General features: G+C 42.8%; 1 protein-coding gene across 5 annotated transcripts in view; it reads left to right on the top strand.

Moving 5' to 3' along the window:
• Positions 1–15,232, top strand: part of numb (NUMB endocytic adaptor protein) — a 42,709-nt gene extending 27,477 nt beyond the window's left edge. The window contains exons 3-11 of one of the 5 annotated variants that reach the window (XM_006798617.3): positions 2,200–2,274; positions 7,050–7,082; positions 7,896–7,970; positions 9,149–9,289; positions 9,501–9,705; positions 10,516–10,812; positions 10,949–11,092; positions 12,165–12,296; positions 12,973–15,232. In XM_006798617.3, coding sequence (XP_006798680.2) covers positions 2,200–2,274; positions 7,050–7,082; positions 7,896–7,970; positions 9,149–9,289; positions 9,501–9,705; positions 10,516–10,812; positions 10,949–11,092; positions 12,165–12,296; positions 12,973–13,727 — 1,857 coding nt within the window. In that variant the 3' untranslated portion in view covers positions 13,728–15,232. Of the gene's footprint in view, positions 1–2,199; positions 2,275–7,049; positions 7,083–7,895; positions 7,971–9,148; positions 9,290–9,500; positions 9,706–10,512; positions 10,813–10,948; positions 11,093–12,164; positions 12,297–12,972 lie in introns of all 5 variants that reach the window. The other 4 variants (XM_006798616.3, XM_006798618.3, XM_035911138.2 and 1 more) reach the window with 4 other exon arrangements.
• Positions 15,233–15,557: the final 325 nt, after the last annotated feature.

The following is a 15,557-nucleotide window of genomic DNA, read 5'->3' as shown; positions in this document are numbered from 1 at the left end:
AAATTTCTCTGAATTTTTCAATGGGCAAAACTGTGGAAGAATTATTGACGGGGACCTGTAGGTGCTGCTTTCTGTAGTGTTAGAGAGAGGTGTTGGTTGGGAGTGTCAGCTGTACATTGCTCTCCCTGTAGCTACAGTACTGCCTGCCCAAAGGGCTGCTCTTATTTCTGATGACTGGAAACTGGCAAAAAATGCCTCATACTCTGAGTCTAAATCCTAACCAGACAAACCTTAAAACTCTCCCTTTTCTTTGATTTTTAATTTGACCTAGATATAAAGGTCACTGAAACCATCCCACAGTTTAATAATTGCATGCATTTTAAATTAATGAATAACCATGTTAAGAGATGTAATTAAAAATTTGAAGTTTATGTTTTATTTAGCTTTATCTAATCATAGCCCACCATAGGAGGATTTTAATCCTGGAAGGGGCCCACACACAAATCTGAATTTCAGAACCAAATTGCACATGTGCAGAAATCTCTTCAAATTCTATTATTTTCCATTTATTTGGTGGAGTTCTTCTTCTGTTACATGTGAATGTTTCAGCCCCCAGATTGTTGCTGGCAGCTGTTTACTAATGGAGCAGAGTAAGACGCCATAATGAAGAATCTGTTGTGACACTTCAAGACTCCCCTGCATTTATTCATCTCACCTCTGCCACATCTTCTGGCTGATCCCCGATTAGTAGCCCCGCTGCTTTCATTGTCCTCACTATCCACAGCTGCCTCCTCGCATCACTATTGTCCTTAACACCTTGCACGTTTGCATGCATCGATGTGTGTTTACGTGCATGTGTATTCCAATACGGCGACAGTATGACTCACAGCGGTTGCGTCACACGCTCAATATAGCAGGGCCAGAGGGTGGGGGTGAAAGGCGTGGGTCAGCATGTGTATCTATAAGGAAAGGGTAAGGACTTCCTCTCCGGCTCAGCATGCACAATGGCTTCTGGGGTAGTCAAGGTTGTGTCTCCTCTGGAGTGACACACAGCAGGGCGTGATCTTGCTTCAGGTCTGAAAGGGGCGGGAAGGGTCAGGCAGGAAGCGGCAGCCTTTTCTGTTCATTCAGTTGGAGCTCAGCCTACTCACGTAAGGTTTTCACTCCTGGCGAGTATTTCCATAGTCAGGAGCACAGGGTTTCCCCCGAGAAATCGGTGATTGGACTGAACGTATAATGTGGACGATCATTTAGTGCAGCTTCCAGTGCTGAATCTGACTAACCCTGACATATCTTGTCTCTAATTACCATAGCTTAGTCTCAATAAATGTTTGGCATATATGGGGTAATGAGTCTTCCCCATGAACTGTAATTCTGTGTGATTTAAAAGGCGTGCTGACTTTGTCTAACATAACTGGAGACCTTTTATTTACTTCCAAAGTACAGCGAGAAGGAAAATTGTCCGAAAAGGTCACCGCTACAGCTTTATCAGCAACTTCACAGTAAAACCAGGATGTTTGCACTCACAAGCCACAGGATAGGATGAAGTTGACCCTGCTGAAGGCCACAAGCTGAAATGCACTGCTCTCACTTCAAAGTTATTCTTTACTTTATACTTGAAGTGTCAGTACAGGCAGTTTTGAGTCATGTGAAGCAGCCTGCTCCAGCAACAATATACTGTGGGAAGCCTTGGAGTAATATACTGTAGGAGCATCTGCCAAGTTATTGCATAATAACCTGGAACAACCTGGAACTTGCTGTAGTCTTAACTAGAGTTGCGATGAGCCACCATTACTGGAAGTTGGTGAAGCTCAAAAGATCAAATATACAGCCTACATTGTTTCCGTCAGCTCACAAAGAGATCGGAAGGGGCAGCTTGTTTTTGCCACTTTGTGTGCTTCTTTGATTTTCCTCGTGTCCCCTTACAGGATCACACACTACAATCTACACATTTGCCCATATACATTTCTCATGAACGGGTTATCATTTTCTCCATGGACAAAATTAGAGATCAGCTAGGGAGCTATTGACTGCAATTGACCTCAAAACGGAATTTAATTAGGTGTATAAATCACCAGCGTTCGGGTACCAGGGGATATTAGACAATCTGAGCTCATTTAAATACCTAATCTCATTCTAAAGTTTAGTATTGTAGCCTTAGTTAAACGTCAGCAGAGATAGCCACAGGAAAGGTTTGTCACAGCATTACTCATTCTTTCCTCTTTTTTTTCTGTCCATCTACTTCTCTCTGCCCTACAGTACCTGGGACATGTGGAGGTGGATGAATCCAGAGGCATGCACATCTGTGAAGATGCAGTAAAACGGTTGAAGACGGTAGGTTTCATTAGAAATATCTTCTGTACTTCCAGGAATGAGGCTGCTATTTCCTACTTGTATCTTCTTTCTTTCAACTTTTCCTCCATTACTTTTCTATTTCCCCAACATCCTACTGACTTTTCCTAAAAACTATTTCTAAGGCAGCCCTCCTTTAGCTATCATTTCTCTCCTTCCAAGAGTTTTATCATTGCTTATTCCTACTTAGCTTTCTAGTACATAGAGGCCCAAGTGTGTCTGATTGTTCTCCTGTCTGGCACTCTCAGCCAGAGCAGGTCAGCACGTACTTCCTGCTGGAGCAGATTCCGGCGGAGTTGCGCAAAAAGGAACAAATTCCAGTTTGAGGAGCAGGAGGAGGGGAAGGACGGGGAAAGCAACGGCGCTATTGCTTTTCCACGTTGTCAGTTGTTTGCCAAGGCCCCACCCAGGTCATAAACTCTTCTGGGCAAAAGAGGCTGAATCTCTTTAGTCGGGGCCAGACCTGAGTCGGCAGGTCTGCTGCTACAGTCGGCCTCTGTACGATCAAGAGGACGTCATGCGCAGACGTAAATTTGATTCCTTTGCCAGCAATGGTAATGAATCTCCCGCTCGACGTGTCTGCTGACAGCTTTTGGTTTCAGTTTGAGGTGACTCAGAATAATTGAGAATTCACACCCTGTTTCACTTGTTATCGATGCCTCTTCTTCTCGCTATTGTGAAAAAGCGTCTTTTAGTCGAGCTCAACAAACTACTGAAGACTGCTTGAGCTGTGAGAACCCTTTCTTAGAACGATTATACAGAAAAACATGCTAGTTGAAATGCAAGACAGATAAGAGAATGTGCACTCACACGCAGTCTTACAGTTATATGTAAGGGCCTTTCTTCTCACTTTTGCATACTGACATTTTGTTATATTTTTAGGAAACACAACAGGGATTATACACACTACTTGTGGAGGAAAAGGTTTGACGTGAAACATACGTGAGCACACATTTGCTTATATTTGGATGCAGCTGTCGACATTCGCTGCACAGCATGCACACTGAGATGGAGCTCATAGTGGGATAATGTGTGCGCACACAGGGCGAAGTGCACCCAGAGGCAGAGCAGATAGACATGCTGCATGCCCTGCAGCACACTTGTTCTCTTAGTGTACAGAAAATGCACAAAGGTCAACTGCAGATACAACACACATCAGTGTCGTGCACACACTGGTGCTCGATGAGGTCACGTGGTTAACACGGAGCCCGAGGCCGCGAGCTCTTATTGAGTTACAGTCGTTTTAACAAGGCCGACAAAATGGAGCCAACTCAAGAGGAGAGGCGGGAGTTTCTGCCTCCTGTCCTCCTGCAGGCTGCGACTGTCTGACCCTCCTCAGCCTAATGACATTTCCTCCCCTGTCTCCTCCGCTGCTGCTCGCCCTCGCTTTCCTCACTGGCCAAAAGCCTTATGTGTAAATGGCCAGATTGATTGGCTTCATTGATCTGCGTTTACAAGCAGGATCAGTATTTTACACCAACACTCTCAAAACTATGTTTTTGCAAAACTATATTTTGGGAGTGTTAGAAAAACCAAAAAGTTTGTTTGTAGTTTAACTGCTGCCATTATATTCTTGCTAAATGCTGAGCTCTGGCCTAGATGTGGCACTTTACCTGTGCCCTGAATGGCTTGTCTTACAGGAAATGCCGGAAAACAATTTGCCAGTAGCTTGAGAACTGCTAATGTGTTCCAAGATACTGCCTGTCCTTCCCAGTGGCAGGGATGCAGATCTGTTTCCCCTCTCCCTCATTGTAGTGCCGCCGCCTTGTGGTGCACATTGTTGTTGTTTTCCATAGGGTTGTCCCATAGATTTTACATAGTGATACTAAGTCTTCACAGTTAAAAAATTCATAATGCAGGAGGGTTATTATTCTGTCATTAACATTCATCACTGGAGCTCAAAGCAGTGGAGCAGCAAACAGAAATGAGTCTTGCTGTACTGTGTCAGTCTGCCCCTCATTTCCATCATTCTTCTTCCATTTCAGTCAGTAGATGAGAGTAGGTTTGTAGTGTTTGTAGCCTGCCGTACTGTGACCCCGTGATGCAGCATACGAAGTGTGCATTTTGCTGAGAAAATGAGGTTGGAGTGAGAGGTTCTTGATGGATGGTTTGAAACGCAGATCGTGATGCCAGGACAAGTCTGCGTAAACAGCCTTGCAGAGAGCAGCCCCCTGATGCCAATGATCCACGTCAAAGTTAGGTTGTCAGAGGAGACCAGGGCGACCCTTTAAACAAAAATACAATTAGCGAGGCCCTGATGCATCCAAGTTCATCCTCACTGATGCTTTAATAAGCAGACTGTTGCCAGGCAACAAATACAGTCCCTACAATTGGAGAGACATGGGAGTTAATATTGCTCTATTTCCAGAAACGAATAACTAAATTGGTCAGAAACCAGGCTCCACACCTGTAGGCACTTAATATCTGCTCCTGGTCGATGAGGGGAGGCTGTTTTCTGAAAGTCAGCTAACTGCAGCCACGTTACCAACACAGTCCGCCAACATCAGCACAAAGTCTTGAAACGGACAAAAAACATGAAGAACAATGACAACAAGCTGATGTGCCGTGAGAAATAACTGCAGAGAAAGAAATGTGTTGAGATGTCCTTGTATGTGCGCTGTGCTTGAGGGTGTATGTTGGTGGTCCAGCCTTTCAGCCGGTGTGTGTGATTGCAAGTGTGACAGCCACAGCTCTGAGGCGACGCCGCTGCATTCCCAGCAGCCTTTGGGACGATAATAAGAGTTTTCTCACAGCTTTTTGACCCGTGACTCACATGGGAGGAGGTGGGGCAGAGGCGAGTGGAGAAGAAAGCTGCACTGCACCACCATCAACCTCCATGCTGCCTTTTTTTTTTTGTTTGTTTTGTTTTGGTTTTGGTTTTTTTTATTCCTGTCATCGTGACATCACTTCCTGTCATTGTTGGCCAGCAGCCTGGGGATTTGAAGTGTATTTTGAGTGAATGTGTGAATGTTTTTGCTGTTACTCAGGAGATGATAGTGCGTTGGCGTGTTACCTCTGTGCAGACTGGGTGAGGCACTCCACGAGGAACTGCTGACACATTTAGAAGACGTAGTTGCATTTGGGCATGAACGCCCAGTAGCCTGAGGATGTATCATTGATGGTGGACCTAAAACAATTAAATTATGTGCTTTCTGTCTTTTAAAGTACTTCCTGTGCCACCCTCCCCCACTATTAATATTCGCGTCTCGGTGCCATTTTTTTTTTTAAAACCACAAACCTGATCTCACGAAGGAAAAAAATAAGTAAATAAGCCACATATCATCAGTAATAATCCACTGTCCAGGATTAAGAACATGCCGTCTTGCATTAGAGATTTCTTTCATCCTTGTGACAAATATTGTAAGGTGTGAGGTGTTGCAGAAAGCAGCAGCGTGACAGATGTTGCACAAGCTGTGCAATACATTGTTGCACATCCTGTTGGTGGCTACCGTTGTTTTGAGGGCAAAATGACTTTAAACCACCAGTTGGGTGTGACAATGAAAGGTTGTAACTGTAGGCAGTAGTTAAAATGCTCAGTGTTCAACTTATTATTATTTTTATCAGCAGCGATCATGTTCATGATCATGTTGGCTGCACAGCTTTGTTTTTATTTTTTTGTCTTGTTGGAATCACCTTCATCTATTTAAAAACTACCCTTTCTGCTCACAAAACTCCTCCGGTTCACTTTAGTTCCATCTCACTTCACACATTGAATACTTGAATGTTGTGTTACCTTTTTGTTGGTGCTTTTTTTTGTCTTTTTAAGCAGGTTTTTAATGCAGAGAAATGCCTCGAAATCCTCCTCCCTCCACATTCCTCTTAACCCTTTAGAGATTTATTCCCCCTAACCATAGCATACTAATACTAACTTTGCAGGCTTTGCTATCATCAGCATGTCTGTGTGGTTCTCTCAAACATAAATGTAAACACTCTCACGCTCACACACACACACTCACCCTAACAATCGCTTAGCTCATTCCAAATGAATCTCCAGTTCTGGTTAACATGTTAAATCATGCATTAACATGGCGCTTGGAGTGCCGTCTCCACCATGGCTGTGTAACAGGAGCGGAGTGGTACTCGTTTTCACAGCTTACGGGGAGGCGAGGAACTCTTGGGGAGTGGGGGAAAGAAGAGGGAGGGTGGGGTGGCTAAGACTAGGCCAGGTCTGGTTTGGTTTTTTGATGTGGTTGTGGAAGCCTAAACATGACTCCAGACTCAGGCTGACCATTGAACAGTCACAGGTTTGACTCAGAGGTCAAACGGCTGTCAGTGGGAATTTGTTTCTGTCTGCTGAACAACAATGCAAAGTGTCTCGATCCGGGAATCAGAGGGAAAAAGAATGAAAAGGGATTCAGGAATTTCACGTCCACAGACAGAAACCTAATGATCTGCCATCTTTATCACCTCTGTTCAGACGGCTCTGTACGTTTTCCTGGGTGGTTTTTCTGCCTGTGGAGGTCTTGCTTTCAGGGGTATTCTTGCTTCCATTGTGGTGTTACTAACAGTAATCATCAAACACATCATCGAAACATCTCTCTCATTGTGGAATCACATGGAGCTACTTGATCCATTCCCTCACCCACTCACTCTCACACATAACCCAGCTTCACCAAAAATAAACCAAATCCAATCCTTTACTTTCGGCACCCGACAATTTTTAGACTTCCTAGGTAACATTTTCATGCCTTGTTCCTCCTTCCACCTCCTCCGCCCTTCTCACCCACCCTCCCTTTTTTTACCATATCCACTTCCAGGACAGGAAATTCTTCAAAGGATTCTTTTCAAAAGTAAGTTATTGCTTTGTGTCTCTGAGTGTGTTTCTCTTTATTATTAGCATCATCATTATTATTATTATTTTTCTTCCTCTCACACTTCACCCTTTGATCACATCTGAAGGCTGGAAGAAAACACACAAACACACGCGTTCATAATACAGGGGGAATCTGTCTGGGGAGAGACAAACGTAATGATGCATGTGGCTGTGAGCAGGTGGGGCGGTTTAGGCTGGGGCAGGGCACTTTTCTGTTGTGTGTTTGTGTGTGTGTGGTATTAACATGCGTGACTCTCTCCCTTCAGCTCTTCTTCCTTGAACCAAGAATAGAACAATGAACAGTTTTTTTTGTGAATGAACATTTCCTTGTTTATTGTTGTTGTTCTAACCAATGGGGTTCACTGTTGAATGCATCAGGGCACAAAAATCTCATATCAACTTCTTTGCTTTAAATTTGGGTCCTACGGTGTGACAACCCCCCCCCACCCCCCCCCAAAAAAACCAACTCCTGACTTGTCTTCTCTTTTGTCTTTTTACCTGCTGGTTTCTATTTATTTACAGGTGTGCTTTGTGTGTGTGTGTGTGTGTGTGTGTGTGTGTGTGTGTGTGTGTGTGTGTGTGTGTGTGTGTGTGTGTGTGTGTGTGTGTGTGTGTGTGTGTGTGTGTGTGTGTGTGTGTTGACTGATATATATATATATTTTTCTCCCTTCCCCCTCTATGAGAAGGTTCCAGGGAATAACACAAAGGGAAGTAATCATGAGGCATGTGGAAAGACTGAAAAAGTTTCCTTGTTTCTTAACTTATTCCATCCCTGTCGTGTGTTTTCCAGGCTGGGAAGAAGCCTGTGCGAGCTGTGTTGTGGGTGTCGGCAGATGGTCTTCGTGTCGTAGACGACAAAACAAAGGTAATGAGTCCCTCCGGTCGCCTGTCGCACCTTGATCAAAAGGAAAGAACAGTCGGAGGAATTACAAGTAGCTTTAGCAGCTGTAAAGGTGGAAGCTGCTGAGCTTCAGCAGTGAATAAGATAAGCTACTACAATTGTGGCCTAGTGACCTCCAAAAGGCAGATCACTGGAAATATGTACTTAGTGCACCTGTAGTTAAGATTCAGGTAAACAGGGTCATATTACAGGTTCCACTGACACCTGCTGGAAGTAACTGGTACTGCATGCATCAGTTTGATGCCAGACAACAGCCTCAGACTGCCAGTGCTGATGGTCTTTTGTGGTTTCTGTGAGGGTGTATAAATGGAGATTATAACATGGAAAAGAAAATACATTTTTCCATCTATTTTTCTTTGTGCCATTGATTACTAATAAACCCTTTGCTAGCAAGTTCATGCAGCTGAGCACAGAATGTAGTTTAAGATAAATTTAAGTTAAATGCATCATGCATGTGTTAGGTGAGTTAACTATGCACTGCATGTAACTCGACTAATTTCGGTTTTCGTAACATTTTTCTAGCTAACAATTTACTTCTTGGGGATAATTGTTAAAGAATGGTACTAAGCTGGTTTTTAAATATTTAAAATGAGAAATAATGAAGGAGTAGAACATTTCCTTTTGTGGAAAATAACTAATTTGTGAGAAAGTACTGCTAAGAAGTTCTGCATCCTGTACCCTGTTGATCTTGTCTTCTCTATAATTGTATTGCCATTTGTCTAGATTATGTTTTATTAGAATTAATGTATTAACTGTGGCAAGCATCCAAGCATCCTTCTGAAGCTGGATGTAATTAGTTCCGTTTTTTTGGGCTCGTTTTCATTCAGTTATTATTTACTGTGAACATTTTCAGCCCATGTTTTCAAATGGAAACAGAGTTTCTTAACTACAGGTGTTTATTTATATAGCACCAAAGCAGCAACAATATTAAATACAAAGCACCTTGCATGCAGACTAGAGCAGCCAGGCATCAAACCACTAACCTTCCGATTATTAGATGACCTGCTCTACTCCCTGAGCTACAGACACTCCAGTTTTGGAAAATTTGGAGTGGCTGAGAGAATCTTAATGATCAGAAAACCTCCTTTGAGCAATAAAATCACGGCATCAAAAAATTATAAGGTTGTGTGTGTTTTTTGCAGGACCTGATTCTGGACCAGACAATAGAGAAGGTGTCATTCTGCGCTCCAGACAGGAATTTTGAGCGGGCATTCTCTTACATCTGCAGGGATGGCACCACACGACGCTGGATCTGCCATTGTTTTATGGCCATTAAAGACTCAGTAAGGACTCCTTTTTGTAACTGCAGTTCTATTTTCCTGATTCATAATCACTGACGGTGAACATTAAAAATGTTGGAGTTCATATTCAGAGGTTGCTCAGGTGTACGATTAACCTTTTTTTTAAAAGACCGTCATATCCCTGAATCACTTAGGTTAGATGGCTGTTTTGACATCATGCACTTCAGTGTGCTTTTTGAATTGTTTCTCTCAGGGAGAGCGTCTCAGTCACGCTGTGGGTTGTGCGTTCGCTGCTTGCCTGGAACGAAAACAGAAACGGGAAAAGGAGTGTGGGGTCACGGCAACCTTTGACACTAACAGAACCACTTTCACCCGCGAGGGCTCCTTTCGTGTTACTACAGCAACAGAGGCAGCAGAGCGGGAAGAAGTCATGAGGCAGCTACAAGATGCTAAAAAAGGTCTGTATCTAGGTGTGTTTTCCCCCGTCCTCAGGATTAGATCGACCGGCTTGTCTTCCACACAATTTAAAAAAGGTTTAATAGTTTATTGACTTTTTAAAGGTTTATGATTATATTTTTAAATGAGATATATGATAAACCAGCACAGCTCGAATCAGCATATAGTAGTTTGATGCTGCTTTACATAACCTCTTTCTTTTACAAAGCCATGGCAGCAGATTAGTGGCTCCTTAAAATGCCTTAAATGTACATTAGCTAATATATAACCAGTCATTTGAAAGTTCCCCCCTCTACACCAGTCTCAGGTTTGTAATTTGACTCAGAAGGTCGCTGTAAAGCACCAAAAAAAAAAAAACATCAAAAGAAGATGAAGGATAGGCAACTATCCCCCCACACACCACCCCTGCCCACCCAACCAGCAATCTGAGCCATGGTCTGAGTAACCTTCATCACTGATTCTATATTCAGACCAAGTCCATTGCACTACTTTCAAGCTCTTTGCAACTTGTACTCCAAAGTGTGCCTTTCTCTTGTTGCATATATTCCTCTTGTATGTTATTCATTCTTGCTGTCCTACTATGTACAGTTACATTTGATGGCTATTCTATTCTATTCTATTCTAAGATGTTCTTAGACCCCTACACCTGCCATTCTCTGAAGGGGTGTAGTGTTGGACACTGAATTACAGATGTAGATATGATTAAAAAGCATGACTGATTAAATCGGCAGATGCCACAAGCTTTAATTTGTTTGTGATTTCTTACCACTGCAGAGGCCTGTTGTCTAAATGTTGCGCATCTCTTACAGCAGAGACAGAAGTGAAGGTTGCTGGGAACTCTGCAGCGAGCGTGACAAACTCGTCAGTCCACCAGACGGGCGGTTCACCGTCCCCCTCATCGTCCCCGCCTCTTTCAGTGCCCATGCTGGGACCTCAGGCGATACCCCGCAGACACGCACCAGTTGAGATTCTCCACAGGCAGAGCTCCTTCAGAGGCTTCCCGGCACTCAGTCAGAAGACATCTCCCTTCAAACGACAGCAGTCACTGCGCATGAATGACCTGCCCTCCACTATGCAGCGCAAGTCTGACTTCCCCATGAAAAACACAGGTGAGTCCAACTGTTACTGCCCTTGCAAATATGCACAATAAATATAAATCATACTTATAAAATACTTCTACCGTGTTCTTATAGCATATAAGCTTATGTTGACCTTTACCTCTTTTCTAATGTGCACCTCCTCCAGTCCTTGAGTTAGAAGGAGAAGGTGACAGCATCAGTTCACTGTGTACTCAGATCGCCACGGCCTTCAGTGGACCGCCAGAGGATCCCTTCTCTTCAGCGCCGATGCCTAAACCGGCTTCATCCCCACAGTCTCCTGTAGCACCGGGTAAAAACCTGTAAAACTTTCTGATCAGCTGTGTGTACTGTGAGAAGATCTGAATGAATCTGCATTTAAATAAATAAATAAATAAAAAGTAGTAGAGAAATAACTTTTATTTACTGGTAAAAGGTTACATTTAGTTAGATCCTGTTGCAAGTTAAAGATTATTTTTTAATACTAAACACACAATTAAGTGAAAACAGATAAGATGCTTAAAGTGGACCTATTATGTTTGTTTCATTTTTTAAATTAAATTATTTTTATTATTTGACTATACTAGAGTAGCTCTGTATGATTCACAGCTCAAAATAATTGTTATGTATCAAACCATTTTAGCTCTTTTCTGCTTCTTTTTAATCTAAATGTATTCTAATTGGATGCCTCTTGTAATCAGAAGGGTTGATCAGCAAGCGAGCAGAGTTGTGTGACTGAGAAGGCCTTATTAGGGATGGTCAACAAGGCATTTTCAACTTGTTGATGCTGCTCACTGGATGTTTTATATTTTTGGACCATTCTCTGTAAACCCTAGAGATGGTCATGTAGAAAAATGTCAGTAGATCAGCAGTTTCTGAAATGCTCAGACCAGTCTGTCTGGCACTAACAGCCATGCCAGGTTCAGTCACTGAACTCTGTCATCATATGACAAAACATAAGAAAAAGTATAATAGGTCCACTTTAACTATTTGGTTTTTTATTGTTTAGCTCAATCAGCTGGTGATTTTGCATTTGCCAACTCAGGGAAATATAGAAGCACACACTAAAACCCTGGTTATTCACTTTTATGATCAGTGTTATTTATTTCTCACAGTTTGGCTGAATTTCCCTGTAATTCTGCTCTGTAGAAGTTCAGCCAGCTTCCAATAACTTGATGAATGTGTTGCTTGCAGTTTAAATTTGCAGTTGGAGAATGTGCGGGTGCTCATATTTTCTCATAACTTAGTGAATAACATTTATTTTGCGTGCAGTTTATGCCTCATTAGACTGCTAATTAAATGCAGAGTAACATTATGCATGTCTAATGGACATCATCCATTGCACAGGCTTGCTTGTACTAGCGTCTGTCTCTTATTTGCTTTAGTGAATGGCACAACTCCTGCCTTCCCCGCTGCCACTACTGCTAACCCCTCAGTTCTCCCCCCTGCTCTGCCCGCTCGAGAAACTAACCCATGGGCTAAAAGCCCTGCAGGTGCAACGGCCTCGGCACAGACAGGTAAGCAGCTCATCAGAGGGTTTGGATTGAGAGTTAAAATTCAATATAATTCTTATAAGATCAGTCTAATGTGATGAGCAGTTTTTTCTAGTTAAACTGAATATGTGGGAAGAAGACAAGATTTGATCAAAGCATTCAAATTTGTATGGCTTGCTTAAAAGGTGGTGTGGATTACTACAGATTAGCACATAGTAGGATCTGTCTTCTCTAAGGAAGAAGGGATTTTTATTAGAGTAGTCCCTAAAACATCTTGTCTTGCTATAGAACTGCTCTCCTAAATAGTACAACCCAGTAACTAAAGGTCAGATGTGGGGTAAGTTAGCAGCCCCCGGTTATTTAAAGCAGATACAGGTGAGGAATCCAAATCTTTTGTAGCACTTTAGAGCAAGAGAACAGGGTGGGATTATGATGAATAAATATTTTAAAAATCAGACTAAGAATGAATGCATTCATGGATCATTTAACTCAAGGACTAAACTTGGAAAAAGTGTTTTTCTTTCAGGTCTTTAAAAGGTTCTCCTTCATTCTTGCTCACAGATATCAGTAGCACGATTGACTTTTATTTTGCCTGATACTCTTTTTGCCTGCCTTTGCTTCTGTCTAACTGTTGCAGTGTCTCATGTTTTTTCCGGTTAAATGTTGGGTCGAGACTCATTCTTGTACTTTCTGCTGACAGGAGGTGACTGGTCAGCTCCTACTCCAGTGATCATAGTGCCCCCCACGTCTTCTCCAGCGATTTCCTCCCACAAACGCACACCTTCAGAAGCAGACCGGTGGTTAGAAGAAGTTTCCAAATCTGTCCGAGCCCCGCAGCCCAATCCAATCCTGGCAACTGCCTCGCCTCCTCCCCAGCCGTTCGTTGCCCCTGTGCCGATGCCCGTGGCTTCTGTACCTTCTGGTCCCCCAGTGGCTTTTTTGCCCTCTATACCCCCTCCTGTGCCCATGTTGCCCCCTCGCCAGCCTGCCTTCCACGCTCAGGCTCCAGCCTCCCACCCGATGGCTAATGGGCTGCCGTTTCCTCAGCCCAGCGTTCCTGTGTTTGGCATCACTCCTTCACAGATGGTGGCTAATGTCTTTGGCTCAGCCACACAACCCCAGCCGTTCCCCGGCCCGGTCTCCACGACGCCCCAGCATGACGCTCAGCCTGTCAGTAACATCAGCCCATTCATCAAGCCTCCGCAGTCCACCACGGCAATCCCCGCTCCCCAGCAGCCATCCAGTGACAGTGTGACCTTTAACGGGGCGGACAGCTGGGCTGCTCCATCTCGAATCGCTCCATCCTCCCCATCCACACAGCCTCCCCCACAGCAGGAAGATGCCTTTGAGGCCCAGTGGGCAGCCCTGGAGGGCCGCTCACGCCAACGCACCACACCCTCCCCCACAAATCCCTTCTCTACTGAGCTACAAAAAACCTTTGAGATCCAGCTCTGAACACTAAGATTGAAGTTAGAAAGAACTGGACGTTAAGGACTTGATTGGTTGAATCGACTAATTGACTCGAGCTCAGAATGTTGTTCTGCCTCTCTCGCTCTCTGTTTTAGTGGAAAATCTCAGTGGCGGCAGGGGGTGGGGTTGAAGCCTGTAGAGAACAGCGGGCAAATCAGAAGGGAGCAGAACCCTGCATGACATTGAGAGAAGGAGAAGGCAAAAAACAGGGTGTATCCCCCTTCTCCCCCTCCCTGAGGCATTTCATTGGCATTGTCTGTATTATTTTGTTTCTGCTGTGGAGCGCAAGGTCGTCATAACTCTGTGGAATATCTGTGCCGAGCCACTCCCCTCAGCTCCTCCACCTTCCCCAGGTGTGGCAGCTTCCTTCACTACCCCAGGCATGGCAGCTCCCTTTCACAAAGTCCAGTTCCTAGCGCCCCCTGTTGGCATGACAAGATCTCTGTCAACTGGCAGAGGAATGCAGCAGTACTGAGAGAAAGCTTCCAGAATCTTAAGAATAGAGCGAGACGATGCCAAAATCTTTATTTTTATGCATTAAGTATATTTTAAATAGCTTTGGAATCTAACAGAAGAGTTGTAAGTAATCTTGCCAAAGGCACAGGCTAGCTACAATGAATCGAGTTTATGTTTGTGTATACAAGAAATGATCGTATATATTATACAAAAAAAATATATCTATAAAGAATCTATACTGTACACAAAGCTCACAGCAGTGCTAATTTTTAATGTGATGTAAAGAGATTTTGTGAAGGGACAGCTGCTTTACTTTTGTGTTTATTTGTTTTATTTTTGAAGACAAGTCTCTTTATTGCCATCTGTTGCATCCCGTGATACCCTATTTACAGTGAGATGCTTTACATCCAATGTGGACCTAGCGATGGTGGTGGTGCCCGACTGGTTGCCTCTCTTACCTGTGCTCAGTTTTTGACAGTTTAACTTCTTCTTCTGTCTTTATTGTCATTATTTTTATTTTCATTTCGTGTGGTAACTATCTTATTTGTTTTTATTTAACACGGTAGGATGTGTCATCTTGTTTTTAATCCACCTCTTTATTTTTTTTAAGTTTTAAGTTGGTAATTTTAGTTCTTTTCTTTCTTTCTTTCTTTTCTTTTTTGTTTAAGTTTTTTATGCACAAGCACTAAAGTAGATTCGACATCACCTCCCAGGTGACCTCAATCGCCGACGGTTTGTCAGTTGTGGTACTGTAGGATCTGAGAAGCTGCATGCTGACTTACCCTGACCTCCGTTAGATGGCTGTTGTTCTGACGGGCAGCAGAAAAATGCAGGGAGATATTAATGGTTTCTCTCACTGTCTGATTTTTTTTTTCTCTCTCTGTCATGTTTTATTTTTTTAAATCAAACCTGTGAATATGATCTATTCTCTGATCTATTTTTCCATTTTGTAATTATTTCATTACTTCGTTCCACTTCTTTGGAAAAATACTGAAGCTAAAAGATTGAATAAATTTATGGTGGTAGAGGAAAAAGTGGTGTGTGTTCTTGATTATAAGCAATATACACTTTATGTGAGAAATCTCTTAACACGAATGACTAAATGACTTAAATGATTAGTTAAGTGAAATTATATTCATAGATTTATTTAAAAAGAAAAAGAAGAAGAATATTAATTGGTTTCAGGTTGTAAAATTGATAATTTGTGTCATTTTTTTTTTTTTGTATGATTAAAAATCACGTCTTTGATTTAATGGGTAGTTGTTGGGTTTTTTTTTTTTTTTTTTTACAAAACATACTCTTTTAGCAATTAGTTGCCACTGTACCAATGTAATATTAAATATTAATTACAGAAATGTG

This window comes from Neolamprologus brichardi, chromosome 19, assembly GCF_056152115.1.
Source record: "Neolamprologus brichardi isolate AB-2024 chromosome 19, ASM5615211v1, whole genome shotgun sequence".
NCBI classification, from domain to species: Eukaryota; Metazoa; Chordata; class Actinopteri; order Cichliformes; family Cichlidae; genus Neolamprologus; species Neolamprologus brichardi.
The sequence above is the reverse complement of the archived record's forward strand: the minus strand, read 5'-3'. Positions and strand labels throughout refer to the sequence as shown.